This window comes from Lepidochelys olivacea (genome assembly GCF_965140295.1).
Source record: "Lepidochelys olivacea isolate rLepOli2 genome assembly, chromosome: 13".
NCBI lineage: Eukaryota > Metazoa > Chordata > Testudines > Cheloniidae > Lepidochelys > Lepidochelys olivacea.
Window position 1 is genome coordinate 187,837 of NC_140423.1, and position 19,840 is coordinate 207,676.

The 19,840-nt window shown below is 53.2% G+C and overlaps 2 protein-coding genes across 7 annotated transcripts in view; both read right to left on the bottom strand.

Annotated features, from left to right (window-relative positions):
* Positions 1 to 993: 993 nt before the first annotated feature.
* Positions 994 to 13,999, bottom strand: CCNDBP1 (cyclin D1 binding protein 1). The gene is made up of 11 exons (XM_084645983.1): positions 13,702 to 13,999; positions 11,814 to 11,873; positions 11,161 to 11,240; positions 10,405 to 10,486; positions 10,129 to 10,225; positions 9,678 to 9,751; positions 9,278 to 9,354; positions 7,704 to 7,957; positions 7,247 to 7,307; positions 4,575 to 4,621; positions 994 to 3,229 (listed from the first exon to the last, which is right to left on the bottom strand). The coding sequence occupies exons 1-11, from the start codon at positions 13,790 to 13,792 to the stop codon at positions 3,121 to 3,123; spliced, it is 1,032 nt and encodes a 343-aa protein (XP_084502109.1). The 5' UTR covers positions 13,793 to 13,999; the 3' UTR covers positions 994 to 3,120.
* A 936-nt stretch (positions 14,000 to 14,935) lies between these two features.
* The window catches only part of ZNFX1 (zinc finger NFX1-type containing 1), a 37,303-nt gene continuing 32,398 nt past the window's right edge, over positions 14,936 to 19,840 (bottom strand). For all 6 annotated transcript variants that reach the window (XM_084646269.1, XM_084646264.1, XM_084646268.1 and 3 more), the window contains one exon: positions 14,936 to 17,773. In XM_084646269.1, the coding sequence (XP_084502395.1) occupies positions 15,341 to 17,773 (2,433 nt within the window). In that variant the 3' untranslated portion in view covers positions 14,936 to 15,340. The remainder of the gene's footprint in view (positions 17,774 to 19,840) is intronic.

Here is a 19,840-nt window from a genome sequence, read left to right on the forward strand (position 1 = left end):
GACAAAGCCTCCCCCAGTACGTACTTTGGACAGGAGGAGATCAGCATTTGCAAAGCCCAGCTCACTACTGAAGTAAAAGGAGGGGTCAGTCACTTTGTTACTGCAGCAGTGAGAACACAGTGACTTCTATAGCCACAAGCAGGACAAGTTTTGTTGGGCTGAGTGGCTCAGAGATGATCTTTTCCACTATGGAACTAAACTAATAGACCATTGGGTGTGGGTTGGGAGATAGCAGGCTAGGCTGCATTGCCATGTACAGCCCCTCCTCCCCCGCCGCTCCCAAACTGTCCCAGCTCACTTGTTGGACCGGACAACCAAAATGGTTCTTTCTGGCCTTAGAATCAATGGCACAGGACTTCAGAGATCCCTAAAGCACATCATAAACCCTGCACTCCAGTCTAGAGCACAAGGGATACAATAGGCGCTCACAAGCAGGCGGTGCAGATTGGCAGAAGTGAGAGATCAAGAGGCTCACCTTAGAAGATGGACAACCACCAGTGGCTTCCAGATAGCCTGTTCTAACCTCCTCAACCCCTAGAAGCTTCTCACTTATTCTCTCTTACCTCCAGAACACTTACTTCTCTTCACCGCTCCCAGAGTGCGGTGCATTATCAGCCAACCATAGCACAGATCAGCCTCCTAGCCCCCTGGCTGAGCCCCTGGTGGAGTGTTTGATGGCAGTCACAGACAGGGCTCATTTATAGAGACAGGAGGTATGGCTAAGGGCAAACTGACCCTCCCTGAGCCGTGCAACTTATTCTGCAATAGGCATGACCCAGAGCTAGAGCCAACTGCACTGAAGACAGGCTGCATTTATTATTTCTTTATAGCCCCCAAGGGTGAACAGGCTACAAGGCTGGCATTACTCGCAAAGCAGGGTGGGGAAGACCAGGCAGAAGCCACTATAGCTGAAAGTCCATCATCTGTTTTTTTTACTAAGAATTGATGCCTTGGATTCCACTAATATCACAGGAAAGAGACAAACCAAGGAAGAAAAATTGCAACAAATGTTTAATACGGAAAGACAAACTCCACACATGGCATTTGGGAAAAGCCTCAGCCCGCTGACAGAGCAGTGGAAGAGGAACCACATAATGGTAACACTAAAGCATCACCGGGGGCATGGAGATGAAACAGATACACATCAACAAAACATGGAGGAGATATTTACTCCATTAAGCTGTGCATGTTCTCCCTGAGGAACAGGAAGGAGCTGTTTTTCAGCATGGAACAGGGAGCAAGTTCCAGCTGCTTGGTCAACTGAGTTAACTGTTTGTTCAGCCAAGGCTTGTAAGTAATGCTGACAGGGACATTTCAAGCCATCGGTCAGAGGCGTGTGTGTGCGCGTGTGCGAGAGAGCAATGCCCAGCAGTATAGCAAATCCCCCCTGCTTTTCTGCTGGGGTAAGAGACTAGCCTACTTCCTTCGTTTGCAGAAAGCTGTCATCCCTTGGAGTGCAAGAGGCTCTCTCCCCCACATGGCTGGGTATTAAGTGGTCTCACACAGTGCTACACTCATTGGGGTGTAGTTTAACTACATACGCACATGTACGAGACACAGTGGTCTTAGCTTTACTGGTGGCAGTTCCCTTGGCCCAGCTGCCAGATTTTCCAGCTCTTCAGGGGCCCCTGTAACCAGTTTCATCTCAAGTTCAACCAAAGGAGAGGGATACAGAGGAAGAAAGCAAAACATGGCTGAGCTCTTTATAAGTGTCCATGTCTTTATTGGGCTGATTTGCTCTTGTAAGAGGTCTTCACACAGCCCCAGGCAGTTCAGAAAACCATAGGACCCTCCTAGAGCATGAGGTGCAGTCATTCTTCTCTTGCTCTTTTTCCAGAAGGTTTTTACTAAACATCTATTGCTGGCTTTACAGATAATCCCCAAATATGAATGGGGGATCCCAAGGAGTGGGGGACAGGTTACAGGTACATCCTTTGAGAGTTTTCACTCCCTTTGCCTTCGCTTCCCCCATTACCTCCCCAATGCTACAGTATCAGAACTTTGACCCTTTCTTCTGACTCCATATTTGGTGCCTGTCAGATGCATCTCCAGCCCCTGAGAACTATGAACAAAGCAAATAATTGCATTGCCTTCTCTTGAGTAGCAGATTGGGCTCTGTACAGCCTGGCAGCATGCTGCGCTTACCATCCCTTCACCCCACCCAGACAGGGCCCAGACGACTCACCATGCATCTTGACTGCAGTCAGAATCTGAAGGGCTACAGAAGCATCAACACTGTGGCTGCTAGATCCCAGCGTACAGCAGGTGCTACTATCCTGAGCCCTGGTCCCAAGGTGGGTTCTCTCCAGGGAGGGGAGTTTATGCTGGATGGTGGAGCTGCACAGCAACATTCATTCTAATTAAAGTCACATTTAAGCCATGTTAAATGTTGTCTTATTACATTCTCAGCCTAATGCCCACCTAGCCCAACATCCCCTGAGTCCAGGCAAAACCATCCCAACTAGGCACTGATTTCTCACTATACTATGCCCATCCCCGTGGCATCAGGGTGCCTCAGCTATCAAGGAGAATCAAGGAGAAAAGAGTATCAGCCTGGCATTTTAAGGGGAAGATCCTGCATCTCCCTAGAACTGCACTCTGGTGCCCACAGAGTTGTTGAACTAGCAGATAACAGTTTCCACTGCATCCTCACTGGAAGGGAGCAAATTCCTTTATTCCTTTCCCATAATTCAGAGGGAAGTGAGGGCATCACTCCATACATTCTCAGGCTGCCAGGAGAAAATGTACCCTTCATGGGTCCAGTCCAGCCTCATGAAGGTAGCAAAACCCTTCCCCCTCCAGAAAACAAAGCCACCATGTGAACATAGTGACATTTTATTGCCCTTTCTGCCCTATAGGGCAGCCCTAGAGCCAAGTCAAAGGGGACAAGGCATATTCACAACAACAAGATGCAGCTTCTCATTGTCCCAGGAAACAAATCAAGGGTGGCAGTGTTGGCAGTTGCCAGAGGAGACCACCAAGTCACACTTTGCATTTGCAAAGTTCTTCCAGATTGGAAAAGCTCTTCCCTCAAATGTCAACCCCATCGTTCTCCCTGTGTTCAGGGAATGACCAGACGCACCAGAAAGGCAGCTGTTAGAGACCCCAACTGCAGAAGCATTAAAGTTCACTCTGTGTGAAGTCCTTAATTTTGTTCATGTTGTGATCTACTGCACCAGTGAGAAACTGAACCCAACCTTCCTCCGATGGGGGACACACATGGCTTGGCCTGCAGGAAAGGGAGAGGCATTAGAATGACTTTGAGGTACTGTATATCTAGGCACCTCCAAACTGCAGAGTGCCAAGTACCACAGGACCATGTCACAAAGAGCTAGACTATTACAGGGTTATAAAGGAAAGGTCTCTGCAGCCTCAGAGTGCCCTTGTCAGGGTGGGAGTTATCTGTACCTCCTGCCTACCCCCAGCAGGGAGTGGTCTCTGGACAACACCCTAGATACACAACCACACTTTGCCTCACCAGTCTGGCAGGTTTAGGTTGGACATTAGGAAAAACTTCCTAACTATCAGGGTGGTTAAGCACTAGAATAAATTGATTAGGGAGGTTGTGGAATCTCCATCATTGGAGATTTTTAAGAGCAGGTTAGACAAACACCTGCCAGGGATGGTCTAGATAGTACTCAGTCCTGCCATGAGTGCAGGGACTGGACTAGATGACCTCTCGAGGTCCCTTCCGGTTCTATGATTCTTTGCTGCATGCTGGTCTGTGTGTGTGTGGTGGTAGGAGAAAGTAAGGGAGACAAATCTGTCATCTCTACCCTCACCATGTCCACTCCTCACTAATTCCCAGCAATTTCTGTACCCGCCTGCCCATCCAGTGCCCTGCATCCCCACCCCCTACAGGGAGGGGTCTCTGCCACACTTTGTATCCACAATTCAAGAAGGATGTTGATAAATTGGGCAAGGTTCAGAGAAAAGCCAAGAGAATGACTAAAGGGTTAGAAAACATGCCTCATACTGACTGAGCTCCTTGAGTGTTTTTAGCTTACCGAACAGAAGGTAAACGGGTGACTTGATTAGTCTGTAAGCACCTACATGGGCAGCAAATATTTAATAATGGGCTCTTCAGTCTAGTAAAGGTATAACATGAGCCAATGGTTGGATGTTGAAGCCAGACAAACTCAGTCTGGAAATATGGTGTAAGTTTTTAACAGTGGGGATAATTAACCATTGGAACAATTTATCCAGGGCTGTGGTGGAGTCTCCATCCCAGTTGATTTTTGTTTTAAGGATATGGTCTAGTTCAAAAGGAATTATTGTGGGGCAGGTCTCTGGCCAGTGTTACACAGGACGTCAAACTAGATGATCACAATGGCCCCTTCTGGTCCTCGACTCTATGAAACCCCCATATCCTCTCTCCCTACAGCCATCACTCCCTTTGGGGCAATCAGGGTAATTCCCAAAGGTTCACATTGGCTCTCCACAAGCCTTCTGAGGAGCCCAGGCTGGTCACGTCTGGCACAGCTTCTCTAACAACATCCAGAAAGAGGGCAACCTCTCGCCCCCTCCCCTCCAGAAACACACTGAGATCAGGAAGGCCCACGGGCCATACTCACTTTGTAATTTCTAGGACTTTCTTTAATACAGAGGCCAGTTTGGCAGCCTAAAAGGAAGCAAAAGGGAAAACGATTGAGCCAATGTGGCAAGCACAATCCCAGCACTGCTGTGGGGAGTCGAGGACACATGCAGGAATCTTCTATCATAGGAGGCATCCTAGCATAGCCGGGGGGGAGGAAGAGACAGCTCTTTAGCCAGGAAGCGAGGTGACCACCTAAAGCTGTTGTGGGGAGCTACCCCCAGCCTAGTGCTGCCATGGAGGAGGAGCTATTCCCGACCACAGAGGCAGCTTTGGGTCTCTGCTCCCTTGGGCAGTGGCACCCAGACACCTCTAGGGGTCACACAGCTATGACAAGATGGCAGTACAGTACAGACCCGTTTACACGTGGATGTCGGGAGTCAAGCTGTCACGACCGCTTGTTAACGGACCGCGGGTTAAGAGAGCCATGCTGAAAAAAGTGTCTATGATTCACTTAGAAAAAAATGCCGTTATTTTCCGCTTCTTATGAAGTCTGTCATTCGCCACAGATGAATGATTTTGATATTTTCCGCATTTTGCTCCTCCATAAATCTTACAACAGCACTAAGGGCTTCTGTGGGCGAAACTGACCTTTTCAACAACATCCTCACCATCACTTTCATGGTCCGACGTAGCCTCGCAGCCTGTTAATATTTCTTCCTCAGACAGAAGTTCTGAAGTCGGGCAATCTTCATCCATCTCCAGCCATTCGGTAATGATTTCCAGCGACGTATCCAAACTAAAATCTTGTCATTTGAAAGAGAAGTTTACCTTTATCCTCTTTTGTCTGCATGCGTGTTTGTAGGACATCGTCTTCCGAAAATCCTTCAGAGTCTGGCTCTGAATCAGTGCCACTGCTGGAGTTTTCCAAGTCTGAGCCGTCTTTGACAGAAAAGGCATCACCGAGAGCCTTCATCCAGCAATTTTCAATGGACTTTTGTTTTACTCCGTGCCAAGCTTTTTTAACTAAATAAATAATTTCCTTCATGTTTAACTGTTTCAGGAATTCAGAAATGCCTGAAGACGTGCATGACACGATCGCCAAAATCAGCTCCCGTCAATAATGGTTTTTAAAAATACTGAATAATGCCCTGGTCTAAAGATTGAATTTTTGATGTTGTGTTGAATGGTAGGTATAGCACTCGAATTTTTCCATCACTCGATACCAGTGATTTGGCCGAAGGATGGGCTAGACAACTGTCAAGTAGCAAAAGTGCTTTGGCTTCGAGTTTCTTCGACCGCAGATGCTTACGAACAGCTGGAACAAAGCTGTTGTGGAACCGGTCGTCGAAAATGAGTCTCATCATCCCAGCATTTTCGCTGTTAGCGTATATTACTGGCAGTTTGGCTCTATTGAGGTGATTAAAGCAGCAAGAGTTATGAACGCAGCCAACTAGAACAGGGGCAAGCTTATGGCTGCCTGTCTTATTACTACAAAAAAAAAGACACAATCTTCTCTTTTTAAATCCAGCTGTTTTCTGTCTCGTAATTAAAGGCTAAAGTCTTATCTGGTAGCAGTTTTGCAAATAAAGCTGTTTCATCACAATTATAAAGTTGTTCATTGTGGTAGTCTTCATTTTGTAAAATAGATTTTAACTTGGTAGGAAACGTGTTTGCAGCTGATTCATCGGCTGATCAGCTCTCTCCAGAAATCAATACCTGCGCTATGCCATGATGCTTTTTAAAAACGACTTATAAACTGCTTGCTGGCTTGGAATGATTCATCCCCCGTTAAATTTCCAAATTTTTTCGCTTGGGCTTGAAGACTCGGCCCACTGAGTGGCGTTCCTTTCAGCCTTTCCTGAGCAAACCCTGTGCGCATGGCTGTGTCTACTGTGGGTTTTGCTGAACAGCGCACACGTATTCGCCTAAGCCCCGCGGCAGAATCGATATGTTGTACAAAGCCATTCAGTTTAGATTCGTTTTTTAGCCATCCTCAGAGTAGATTCGGCCATCCCAATAGCTTTTGAAACCTTGGCCTGGGTTTCTCCGCTATTTACTCGATCTATTGCAGCTAGCTTTTCTTCTACAGTGTAGGAACGCAGACGCTTGCTCTCTGCTATTATATTAGGCCTATGGTTAAAATTTTCTAATGTAGTGTGTATAAACTACTATATATATATCTCTCTAGCGTGACAATGACTAAGCGTGCATGATACATCTTTACCAATATCAGTAAAGACGTACAGTATGTTTCCACTCCGCACTTCCTGTCGATTTCTATGTCAGTGAGTTAGTGAGCAAATCTGTAGTGCTACATAGCAAGTTCTGCGTGTTAACGAGTCTCACGTGTTAAATAGGTAGCATGGGAAGCATGGTGCTACCGTGCGTTAAGCAGATTTGTGCGTAAACAGGTCTGTACTGTATCAGCACAGACCATGTACCCTCTCCATGTTCTCTCTCCTTCCTGGTGGGCTCAAGACCCTGCGAGAGAAGGAAGAGAACCGCACGGAGAAGCTTACTCTGGAAGCCAAGTGGGTGTGACCCAACAAAAACAGACAGGCAGTCTTCAAACTCAACAACTTGCCACTGGGCCGGGGCCGATTACCAGCTGCCCTTGGAAACACTAGCTCCCACTTTTATTTTCTCTGTTCCCTGCAGGAGCCAGGCTGATGCCCTTTGCTCATGAGCTGGGGAGTGGTAGGTACTTACATTGAGTCGTACAGACAGCTGGTTCATGGGCGGATACATGCTTAGTGCCAGCTCATCAACACTAGGGCAAAAGACAGAGGTTTCAGTATGAGAGAGGGAGCGGAGCAGTCAGCCCAATCAATGGATGAGCAAAGACTATGCCTCCCACCAAACATGTTAACTGTGAGAGCGAGTCAGGCTCTGGACAGCTCAGCAGAAAACCAACATCAGCTGTATCTAACAAATACGTCTCTTTTCTGTCCCAATCCTCATGACCACCCATCCCCCATCACAACTATCCCTGGCCTAGTCACAGCAACTCTCTTACAGACTATTCCAGGGCCCCACTCTCACAAAGGCCCCACTCCCATCATGAGTGCAGAGGAAAACCCTTGCATAATGCAGTTCCCTGACCTAGCCGGCCTACAAGGACTGCCCTAGCACAGGTAACATTGAGAGGGGAGAGAGACTGACTCACCTCGGGCTGATCTCATTGGTGATGTCTGCAAGATCATCTAGCTGAGCCACTTGTTCTGGGGTGTCTGCTTTGCCGTGAACCTTCACTGCACCCAAGAGCTTCTTCAGGCAGGCTTTGGAGGCCTTCATCAGCCCCATGCAGGGACTAAGTAGCTTCCGGTCAGCCTCAGACCAGTACGTGTCCCTATTGCCCCGAGAGCCCAGCTCCTCATCCTCCATGATGTCACTGTAGGGGTCCTGATCTTCCCTCTGAGCCTGAGAACACATATACTGGAAAGCAAGAGCCCACCACTTGTCCCCATAGTGCCCCTGAGGAAAGGGGTGAGTACTAGCTAGAGCCTGCTTAAGTAGTTTGCAGGGCAATGTCTTCAGGATTGGAGTCGGACACCTGAGACCTTTTCTCCTTTGGGAATTAGCTTAAAAATCAACCCCTCAGGCACACCAGGCCACTGATCAGCAACAGCCTAGCAGGCAGTCCCCACTCTAACCCTACACCAGCAAACTAAGCCATGCAAAGACAAAATAACGAACTGGCTTCACAGAAGCCACATATTAAGTAGTGGAACTAGGCTGAGGTTTGGACATTCAACAAGATCCACGCATTGCATGACACTGTTTTGGGTCAGAATCAAGATATAGGAGCTATGACAACCTGGATAAATGTCATGGATTTACAGGATCTGTGCTACGCCCCAGCTTTTAAACAGTCCCTTGTAGGTATTTCTTCAGAATGCCAGACCCTCAGGGGGGTCCTTCCTGTCCACAGGGGTAGGCCACACAGCCTCAACACTCCTGAGACTGAGCCTCTGGGCTCCAACATTCCAGTTTCACAACGTGAGCTCTGCCCAGCAAGTTCCACTGCAACAGACTTCTGTCCAAAGACTTTTTACCCCCTTCAAAGATCCATGCACTATGCAAGTATTTGCAGTGACACCAGGCAACCTTCTCAAAACAGAGTATGGCTTTTAGTCAATTGAAACACAGCATCAGGAAGTCCTTAGATTACATAAAGCAGCAAAAGTGAACACACAGTCAACACTGGACAAAGCTCCCTATAGGAACCATCTTGGTTTCCTTTTTCTCTCTCTCTTTGTGCGAGTCCCAGGTGAGAGATCTTATACCCCTCACAAGCAAGTTCTTATCCTAGTCTCCTGTCACTTCAGTCTTCCTCCTGCAAACCATGCTGAGTTTACATATTACCGCTGGTGGGGTTTCCCATGGATAGGTGTCAATTGTTCAGCCCTTGGGGTTCCCATTATCCTTCCAGACCCTCCATTGATATGGGTCTGTTACAGCCAGTCTTTAAAACCTAGTCATACCACGCCAGACCGTTAGGTGATACACACATCTGCTTTGCTTCAGGAGCAGTTTAACCCTTTGTCACACTGGGTAACAATCAATAACCAAGTAAGCCATGCATATCAGTCATAAAAATATTTCAGAGAATTCCCATTTCATCACAGTAGAAAACCACAGCTCTGTTTCATTACAGCATCACTGCAGGAAACCCCCTCCTCCCCCCCACCCCCCAAACAGTTGGCTCTGTCCCCAGCAATAATAAAGGGACTTCCTCACCTGCTCCATCTCCTCCACCGCATCCCTGACCACACCCAGATAGGCAGCCATGGCTGACAGGACTGCTGCATGGTTATCTGCACACAGAAGTCAAAGAGAGAAGGATGAAAGGGGACTGTACAGATGTTACCAGCTACCCAGCATCCACCATACTCCTCTAGGTCACTGGATCAGTCACCGCCACAGAACTCCAGGGTCACCATGCAGGTGACCCCACCTGGCTCCTGAACATGTAATGGCTCTAGGAATGGCATCATTTCTGCTGTAGGAGCTAGGCTCCAAGATACCAGCTGCAGTGTTCCCCTTTAGTAGATTCAGGGACTGTCGATTTCTGAAGCCCATATCCCCCACTCCGGTTGGGAGTGCAGAGCTTTGCACTCTTTGCATCCATGTCGCTCACCTTGTGGCAGATGGGAAATCTGCTCACATGCCTCCCATATGCTACCAGTTGATATAAGCTGCTCCTGAGACAAACTGAAAAAGAAGAGAGTCCCTCAGGGTGCTGGGACCTATAAACATTGCTAAGTGCAGGGTATCCCCTTGTCAAGAGGCAGGAAATATGGAGCTCCAAGAATCAGGCCAAGAATCTGTGCTGAGAACAACCTACTCCAAATTGCACAAGTTACCCAGCAACACAAATATTCCCCCCCACCTCCTTCACAAAAGTCTTACCTCTCCCAGGCCTCCCCTCTCTGCCACATGCAGAGCTACATTCAACCCTCTGTGAAGGGGGTCATATTCACAGTTGGTTACTGTTTTGGGATGAGAAGGTGTGCACAGGGCTTTCATTTTCTTTCCCCATCTACTTAACCTAGCAGCATGTAATGGGGGCACTGCTCGATCAGTATTACCTCTGCAGTGGAGTACTGAGAATCACGTCTGTGAGCTGGATCATTCCTTCCACTACCTCGGCAGTGGCATCTCGCACCATCTTCCGCAGAGTGGTACCTAGACGAGATTGAGCAAGGAATGATGCAGCCTGACACTATCACAGTGAAAGCCAGCCCCTCTCCAAACACAGACAAGGTCAAACAGGTAGGCGCTCCTACTCTCTCTCACTCACACACACACCCACCCCCCTTCTCAGGGGAAGGAGAATTGGCACAAACCTGCTCTCGCTGCCTCACCTTGGCCCTTGGGAAGCCAGTAATACACTGTGGCAGCTGCTAGGACAGCATTCTGGACGCCTTCACTCAGTTTCTGACAGTCCTGAGAACAGTGAACAAAAAGAATCAGGAATGAAAGGGGTGACACTGCAATCCCATTAAAATGCACAAGCTCCATCTGAAGGCAGATCACTTTCTTACACACTGTTGTTCTCAGCTAGGGACTCTGTCAAGTGGAGAGGAGTGGCAAAAAGCCAGCTGGGGGTAATGTGGGAAGAAGGTGAAGGACCACAGACCAACACACTTACTCTGTTGTTACGTTTCAAAATAATTGTAAGGCCGAGTCTGGTGCTCAGCTGTCTAATGCCACACCATGCTCTAGGCATCAGACAGCAGTCTCCCCACCCTAAGGCATTCGCATATTGGTAAACTGGTACTGTCAAGTTGGGGGGGTGGGGGGGAGAAGAAGAGCTCGTACTATTATCTTGAACTATGTGGCTCTTTTTCCATAAACACTTGGGTTGAAACCTTCCACAGCCAATGAGCTGTTCCCTCAGCTCTGACAATTCTCTATGCAACAAGACTGGGAAGCCATGTGCCATTCTAAAGAAGAGCGAAAGGGTGCAATTACATCCCACAAACGTCAATGAGAAGAACCATTTGTTTTATTTTTTAACCCAAACTAACTTTGTCCTAGTTCAAGAGAGCAAGACGCAGAAAGGGATTGCAATGTGTGAGAAACCTTGAGATTTTCCTTGACATGGGGCATGCACTCACCTCTGCAGAAGGCAGCGGAGGCCTCGAGAATGCCAGACTCAACTTCGTAGCTTCCTGGGATGTTGCTTTGAACGTCTGACCTAAGGATCAATTCAGTGGAGTCAGGACATTAGGCACTGTCTCAGTCAAAGGGGACAATACCAGCCCCTTTTCCTCCATCTGCCCCATCTGTTAGATAAAGCCGACATCAGTTCCCAGTTAGGAAACTCAGCTTAAGGAAAGAGATGGCAGCAATTCAGAGGAACACAAACTGTTGAACTGATCAGACGAAGGTCCATCTAGCCCAACGTCATGTCTCCAGTGGGACCAGCTGCTTGACAGGAAGGGGCAAGAAACTCTAAAATGTTTGTAAGGACACTTTGAAACTGAAGAATTGAAGTTAGTTTAACGTAAGTTAAGAAAATAATATATTTGCGAGTAAGGAAGAAAATGACCTACCAGGCAGACGAATGAAGACTGTGAAAATAGTGAGTTATGAGACCAGACTGTAGAAGGGGGAAAATATCGTTCAGCAAGCAACGGATACAGCGCAGAACTCGACGCTCCTGCATTTGGCTCCAGAGCTCCCAGCTTCGAGCCCAGCCCCTGGCATCTGCCCCCGCCACAGAGCCCTCCCCTCGGCGCCAGCCGCCCAGGCCCAGGCGGGCCCCTACCTAGCGTGTCCCAGAAGCGCTGCTGCTCGAAGGTCTCGCTGCTCTCCCGCGACTCCCCGTCTGCAAAGACACCAGCGCAGCAGCTCAGAAGGGGCCGCGCCGCCGCCGCCGCGGGTCCCCCGGCGCCCCGCCCGGCCCGGCCCGGCCCGGCCCGGCCGCGGGTCCCCCGGCGCCCCGCCCGGCCCGGCCCGGCCCGGCCCGGCCCGGCCGCGGGTCCCCCGGCGCCCCGCCAGGCCCGGCCCGGCCCGGCCCGGCCCGGCCGCGGGTCCCCCGGCGCCCCGCCAGGCCCGGCCCGGCCCGGCCCGGCCCGGCCGCGGGTCCCCCGGCGCCCCGCCAGGCCCGGCCCGGCCCGGCCCGGCCCGGCCGCGGGTCCCCCGGCGCCCCGCCAGGCCCGGCCCGGCCCGGCCCGGCCCGGCCGCGGGTCCCCCGGCGCCCCGCCAGGCCCGGCCCGGCCCGGCCCGGCCCGGCCGCGGGTCCCCCGGCGCCCCGCCAGGCCCGGCCCGGCCCGGCCCGGCCCGGCCGCGGGTCCCCCGGCGCCCCGCCAGGCCCGGCCCGGCCCGGCCCGGCCCGGCCGCGGGTCCCCCGGCGCCCCGCCAGGCCCGGCCCGGCCCGGCCCGGCCCGGCCGCGGGTCCCCCGGCGCCCCGCCAGGCCCGGCCCGGCCCGGCCCGGCCGCGGGTCCCCCGGCGCCCCGCCAGGCCCGGCCCGGCCCGGCCCGGCCCGGCCGCGGGTCCCCCGGCGCCCCGCCAGGCCCGGCCCGGCCCGGCCCGGCCCGGCCGCGGGTCCCCCGGCGCCCCGCCAGGCCCGGCCCGGCCCGGCCCGGCCCGGCCGCGGGTCCCCCGGCGCCCCGCCAGGCCCGGCCCGGCCCGGCCCGGCCCGGCCGCGGGTCCCCCGGCGCCCCGCCAGGCCCGGCCCGGCCCGGCCCGGCCCGGCCGCGGGTCCCCCGGCGCCCCGCCAGGCCCGGCCCGGCCCGGCCCGGCCCGGCCGCGGGTCCCCCGGCGCCCCGCCAGGCCCGGCCCGGCCCGGCCCGGCCCGGCCGCGGGTCCCCCGGCGCCCCGCCAGGCCCGGCCCGGCCCGGCCCGGCCCGGCCGCGGGTCCCCCGGCGCCCCGCCAGGCCCGGCCCGGCCCGGCCCGGCCCGGCCGCGGGTCCCCCGGCGCCCCGCCAGGCCCGGCCCGGCCCGGCCCGGCCCGGCCGCGGGTCCCCCGGCGCCCCGCCAGGCCCGGCCCGGCCCGGCCCGGCCCGGCCGCGGGTCCCCCGGCGCCCCGCCAGGCCCGGCCCGGCCCGGCCCGGCCCGGCCGCGGGTCCCCCGGCGCCCCGCCAGGCCCGGCCCGGCCCGGCCCGGCCCGGCCGCGGGTCCCCCGGCGCCCCGCCAGGCCCGGCCCGGCCCGGCCCGGCCCGGCCGCGGGTCCCCCGGCGCCCCGCCAGGCCCGGCCCGGCCCGGCCCGGCCCGGCCGCGGGTCCCCCGGCGCCCCGCCAGGCCCGGCCCGGCCCGGCCCGGCCCGGCCGCGGGTCCCCCGGCGCCCCGCCAGGCCCGGCCCGGCCCGGCCCGGCCCGGCCGCGGGTCCCCCGGCGCCCCGCCAGGCCCGGCCCGGCCCGGCCCGGCCCGGCCGCGGGTCCCCCGGCGCCCCGCCAGGCCCGGCCCGGCCCGGCCCGGCCCGGCCGCGGGTCCCCCGGCGCCCCGCCAGGCCCGGCCCGGCCCGGCCCGGCCCGGCCCGGCCGCGGGTCCCCCGGCGCCCCGCCAGGCCCGGCCCGGCCCGGCCCGGCCGCGGGTCCCCCGGCGCCCCGCCAGGCCCGGCCCGGCCCGGCCCGGCCGCGGGTCCCCCGGCGCCCCGCCAGGCCCGGCCCGGCCCAGAGGCTCCCCTCCCGCCGCCCGTGAGCGCGGACCGCACCTCGGATCCGGGCCAGCGCCGCCCGCAGCGCTTCGCGGAGGTGCCGCAGCGGCGCCGGCGCGGGCCCCGCAGCCCCAGGCTCGCGCTCCATCCGCTCCCTCGCACGCACTCCCCGCGCCCTCGCTCGAGCGATCTGCGCATGCTCGCCGGCCGCTCCCAGGGGCGCGCGGCGCAGGGTTAAAAGGGCCGCACGGGGACGGAACCCGAGGGCGCAAAAGTTGGCAAAAATGGACGGAGAACGGAAGCGGGCGGCGGTTAAAGGCGCTCGAGCCCGCACCCCCTTCAGTTCCGGCCTCGCACGGACCCCGATCAGTGTGGCACCGCAACGACTTCCGCTCTCACCCGGAACCAATTCGAGAGGTGCTGCGCCCGTTTCCGCGCCTGCCAAGCCGCTCCAAGCGAGCCGCCGCGGCCTGTGATTTCTTGGACTTGCTTGTTGCTCCTGGTTTGGGTCTCCTGCTTGAAGGGGCTTCGAAAGGCGGGGCTACTTCTTCTAATTTCCTGCCCGAGAGCCTGATTGGCTCCTGCTTGCACAATCCCGCTAACCAAAGACAGGATCTGGAGGAGACTGACAGTCCCCAGGGCCAATGGGGAGAGACCAACGCTGCACGTTCCGGCCAATGAGGGATGGGATTCAGGGCACCGAGATCCCGGAAGGGGCGTACCGACTCTTCCTCCACGCGCTTTGTTTCCGCACAGCCCCTAGCGAAGTGGGAGGTCAGGGGGGGTCACGCTCCCCGGGGGGCGCTGGGTCTATCGTGAGCCTGGGGGAGCGGACCCCTTAGAGCGAAACACCTTGCGCCAGGGCCAGCACTGGACCCGTTAGGGAAGACTTGCTGGTCCCTGTAAGGAGGCACTGGGCAGTGGGGCCTAGCTGAAGGTCTATGGACCTGGTCTCGCCCCTCCCCCGCACCCCAGCCTGAGAGAGGGACACGCTGGCTGTTTTCTTAGAATGCCCTGGCCCCCGCGAGCCAAGGACACGTCCAACACCAGCAACAAGCCAGGGGCCATTGTGGAGACATCTCCCTCTCCCTCCCAGCAGCCGCCTCTACAGAGCAGCTTGCGGGCGCAGCAGGCAGTGCAGCACAGGGCTGGGCAAGACACACAGGGCCCAGCACGGGGAACATAATGGGAGACAGCAGCACTAAGGGGGACACAGAGCCCAGCCCTTAGGGTGGGGGACAGACAGCAGCCCAGAGGGTGAGTAGGGGAAGAACCCAACAAAGTAAATATATCATTTATAGGACTATGAATAAAATTTATTAGGCTATAAAAGATTTCGGGTTAAACGATCAGTGCAATGAGCAGTAGCCAGAGCTACTGCAGGGGCTGATGCCACCACAGACTGGTGCCTGCCAGCCCTGGAATTGCATGAGGCCCCATGCATACTTCAGGCTAAAGCAGGCGAATTTTTTTCTGTTTCTACTTCATTCAGTTGCTTGATTCCACAGATAAAGTGCCAATAGGAAATGGGACTAGTTCTAGCAACGAACACCAGCAAGTGTTAATCACAAGAAACCCAATTTGCCAAGCAGAGCCAGAGCGCACCATCTGGCTACTCCACACGCTATGCAGCTTGGCAGTGGGGAAGGGCATTAATGGGGTTAAAAAGGTCTTCTACTGAGGGAGATGGGCTCTTTTATATCAGCCTGCGAAGGTCCTCAAAGTTCAGCATGTTATTTGCAGTTTCTGACCAGGCTGCATGAGTTGCCCCATCCATTTCAGGGGCCAGACGGTTGCTGTGCTCTAGAGTGTGATCTTCACCTCCAATAACTGCCTTACACTCTGGGCACTTGCTTCTCTCCATTGCCCCACCACAGTCACCAATCACATAAATGTGGCCATTGGGGCACTTGAACCAGTGACCTTGTGGATAACCAAAGGCACTAACAATCTGAACTCGCTCCTCCTCAGAGATTCCCAACCCAGACTCTGGCAGAGCTGTCTTTAGTTCTTCCATTTTCATCTTCACCACCTTTTCGTCCTCTTGGGTGAACTTCTTCGTTCCCTCCAGGATCTGCCGCAGAGTGGCAATTTCTCTCGAGATAGAAGTATTCATCTTTGCAGTTGCTGTTTTGCATCTGGCCAGGAGACTCACCAGGTATGTAAGCCTCTGAATCTCACTCTGGAGGTCGGAGAGCTCCTGGCCAGTGAAGCTTAGTCGGGGCTTGTCCAACCACTCCTGAATTTCAGCCAGTCGCCTCCTCAGTCCTTCCTTCTCGCTCGCATCAAGCTTGTTCAGGGAGCTCATCAGCTCACCCAGGCGTCCATAGAAGCCAATCAGGTTCTCAAGAAGTCCAATACTCTTTGTGGAGAGATCAGGATGTATCAGCTTCTCTTCCAGCATGAGATATTTAAGGGACAGATTTCTTCGCAGAACCGCCTTCCCTTCCAACACACCCTGCAGTCTATGCCTGCTAGTTTCAATTTCACTTACTGGACCTTGGATTCTCTCCTTCACTTTCTCTATCTCTTCCAGCCGCCTTTTCACAATGGTGCCATACCTCAAGTTCTTCCTGATGGCTGTCTGACAGCTGGGGCAGACCTTCAGCTTGATGATATTTTCATCTTCATCCATGTAATAGTCGAAGCCTTGGACCTCAAATATGTGGCCACAATCCTCCAGCTCCACAAAGCGAGCATCTGGCTCATCCTCAAAGCCAAAAAAGATCTGAGTGATTTCATCCTGGTGACACACACGGCACTTTTTTGGGCAAGGTTCCCCACACAACCCAATGCAAGTATGACCACAGCGCAGTAGCTTAGTGCATGGTACATCGCAACGGGGCCTGTTGCATGGTTCAGAGCAAAGCTTTGTACACTGGTAGTGCTGACACCGCCACTCACATGGCTCCATGCATGGGATACAAATCTCTCCACATTTCTTTTTGCACCGACTGTGGATGCAGTGGTTCTGACAGGCTTGCTGGCATGGAGGGCATTCCCTGGTGCAAGGCTGCTGACATTTGTGGGAGCAGATCAGGAAGCGCTTACATGGGCTCTTGCAGTGCTCATGAAATCGCCCTTCAAAGCAGGTATGGCAGGAACCTGGGCACGCATGGCCACAATCCAGTGGGACAGGGCATTTGGTTTTGCATTTCACAGGCATCCCATGTTTCATCTCCACTGTGATCCAGCACTTCACCTGCTGGTTGTGGCCACATTTCAGTGTGACCATAACCATCTCAAGACACTGAACACTGCATTCCTGCCCACAGGACATGTTACATCTGTGCCCACATTTCAGATATTTCTGACAAGGCTCTTGACAGCAAAACTCACTCTCAGGAGTGGAGCAAGGAACCATCTGCTGGTGGCCACACTTTGGGATGGTTTTCAGCACTTTCACCATGCACTGTCCACAGCGCTCAAAGCACAACTGGGGGCAACGATGGCCATCTTTGCAGAGCACCTTTTGACAGGGCTTCATACACTGAAACTCTTTGTGCTCTAAGTCATAGGGGTGACATGCTCGAGTGCAGACGTGTCCACAATTCAGCCTGAATTCACAGGGGCGACTACAGCCCCCTTCAGGAACTCTGCAGAAGTCTGCTCCCTTGGACACCAGAGTCTTAGTGTCAGGATGGTTCTGACAGCAGAGCATCAGTGAGCGACCAATATGACCCTTCTCCCGCAGGGTGTGAATGATCTTGCTCCAGAGAGGCACCTTGCCAAGCATTCCCATATTCCCAATACAGTACAGCCCTTTCTTAGCTCTGGATAATGCTACGCAGATCCGGTTAGAAATCTGCAGGAACCCAGCTCTCTCTTCCTTATTACTCCGCACAAGTGACAGCAAGATAATGTCATTCTCCTCACCCTGATACTTATCCACCACATGAACCTTCACACCTGTGAAGATCTTGGCAGGCATGAGTTTACGCAGACAGAAGAGCTGCCCAGTGTAGGTGGTGAGGATGGTGATCTGGGAGGGCAAGTAGTCCTGACACAAGAAGTATTTGCACAGCTCCACCACAAACTGGGCCTCGTGTGGATTCTGATGGCTTTTCCCTTCCTGGATCTCCTGTTCAGGGAAGTCATGCTCCACAAAGAAAAGGTTAGATAAGATCCCCTGAAAAGAAAAGAAGGAAAAACGTTACCATGGAAGAAACATTCTAACCTTCCAGCACTGCAACCCACTCTTTCATGCCTATGGTGACCCACTTAGCAGTTCCTCTGTAGATGACTTGGATTCAGGGTGCAGGACCCTGGTCATTGCACACTTAAGGCAAATACCCCTCAGTCAGACCCCTCATAACGTACCTAGTAAGGGAGAGTTTGGGAGCTTGTTGGCCATACAGTGTCCCACTGGTATTCCAGGAATCCAGCAGCATGTAGAGGATTTGATTCCTTATCTTAGAGTCCAACAACTACAATTTATTCTTTTGGTTACAAAAAGGAGTTTGTGCTAGTGGCATGTTCCCAGGCTACAAACGAGAAATCACGGCTCATTCATTCACACTACTCAGCGCAAATACTCGTGTATTTAAGGTTAGGTGGGAGAAATGGGTGATAAAATAGCCATGCACAGTGTTTATTTACTTGATACCTACTAGCCAGGGTGAAAAACACTTTCAGTATCCCACCCCCATGGGACCCTTAGTCACTTTTCTCTAACACATATATGCAATACTTGTAGTCCACGTAATACAGCTTTATATGTATGAGTTTGAGAGTTTGTTATTGGACTCTGAATAAGTGTATGTACTTCATACTCCCATCACACTATTCTCCCCCTTTCATGGCACTTCAGAGACTGGCTATTTTAGATTCTTGTCTTCCATGACAATCTTTTTCTTTCTCAATTCGTCTTGCTTTCTCAATCCCATAATTCACACCATTCCTTTTATTTTTCAGTGTTTTGTTTGATCTTACCTTCCTCTTAACCCGCATTCTCTTTGACACAGCCACCGCAGTGTTTGGCCCCTTCGACACAAACCCTACCCATTGCAGAGAAGAAAGCAAGGGTTTCTCCTCTCTTCCATAGTAAGGGCTAGTAGTGTCAGAGTCCCTGTTGATCCCTGGCTCCTTCCTCCAATGAGGTGGAGAATGTAGCCCATGCACCTGTCTAAAGTTTCCATTCACCCTAGGTGAACATGCAAGTAGAATGTTCATTCCCTGACACTGAACAAAGAGGAACTGCCTATTAGTTGGGTTGCTCCTATCTCCCTAAGGGACAATCAGGCCATTTCAGCCAGAGACAAGCTTCTTCAGGAAAGATGGATATTCATGGATGTGGGCACAATTCTGTGGCTCTTTGAGTGCCTGAAGTTACAGTAACAGCTGCTTAATTAACTGCACTGGTTGAACATGTTTTTCCCATTAGACCAAAACCAGGATTCCATGTTAGTGTCCACAGATTAATAGAATTTAAGGCTAGAAGGGACCCTAGTCTGACCTCCTGCATAACACAGGCCAGAGAATTTTACCCAGTTAACTTCTGTATTGACCCCACTAATGTGTTTGACTAAATTATCTTCTAGAAAGGCATCCAGTCTTGAAGACATCATGAGATGAAGAATGCACCATTTTCCTTGGGAGTTTGTTCCAGTGGTTGATCACCCTTCGCTGTTAATAATTTGCGCCTTATTTCTAATTGGAATTTGTTTACCTTCAGCTTCCAGCCATTGGTATTTGTTGTGCATTTCTCCGCTAGATTAAAGAGCCCTTTCGTACCCAGTATTTTCTCTCCATGCAAATACTTAGCTCTTTGGGCAGGGACAATCTTTTTGTTCTGTGTTTGTACAGCATCTAGCACAATGGGGCCCAGGTCCTTGACTACGGTGTAGGCACTAAGGTAATATAAACAACATCCATCCATCTTGTTTATAAGATAAGATAACTACTCCTACATCACCTGATTTCTTTATTTAAATTACCAATTTTTAATCAGCTAAACTTGATCAAAGAGACAGAATACGTGAATAAAACCCATAGAAGTGACTGGTTTGGATGATATAAGCAGAGGGTCATTCTACCCAATAAGGGGGGTTGAGAGCACTGTTCCCTCTAAGCTGTGCGCGTGTGCGTGCACACACAGATCCTAAACCCCGCGCACATGGCGAAACATCGCGCGCACAAAAATTTGCACAGAAGAAATTTTTTATGCACACAGCCTGTCAAAAATTAGAGGGAACAT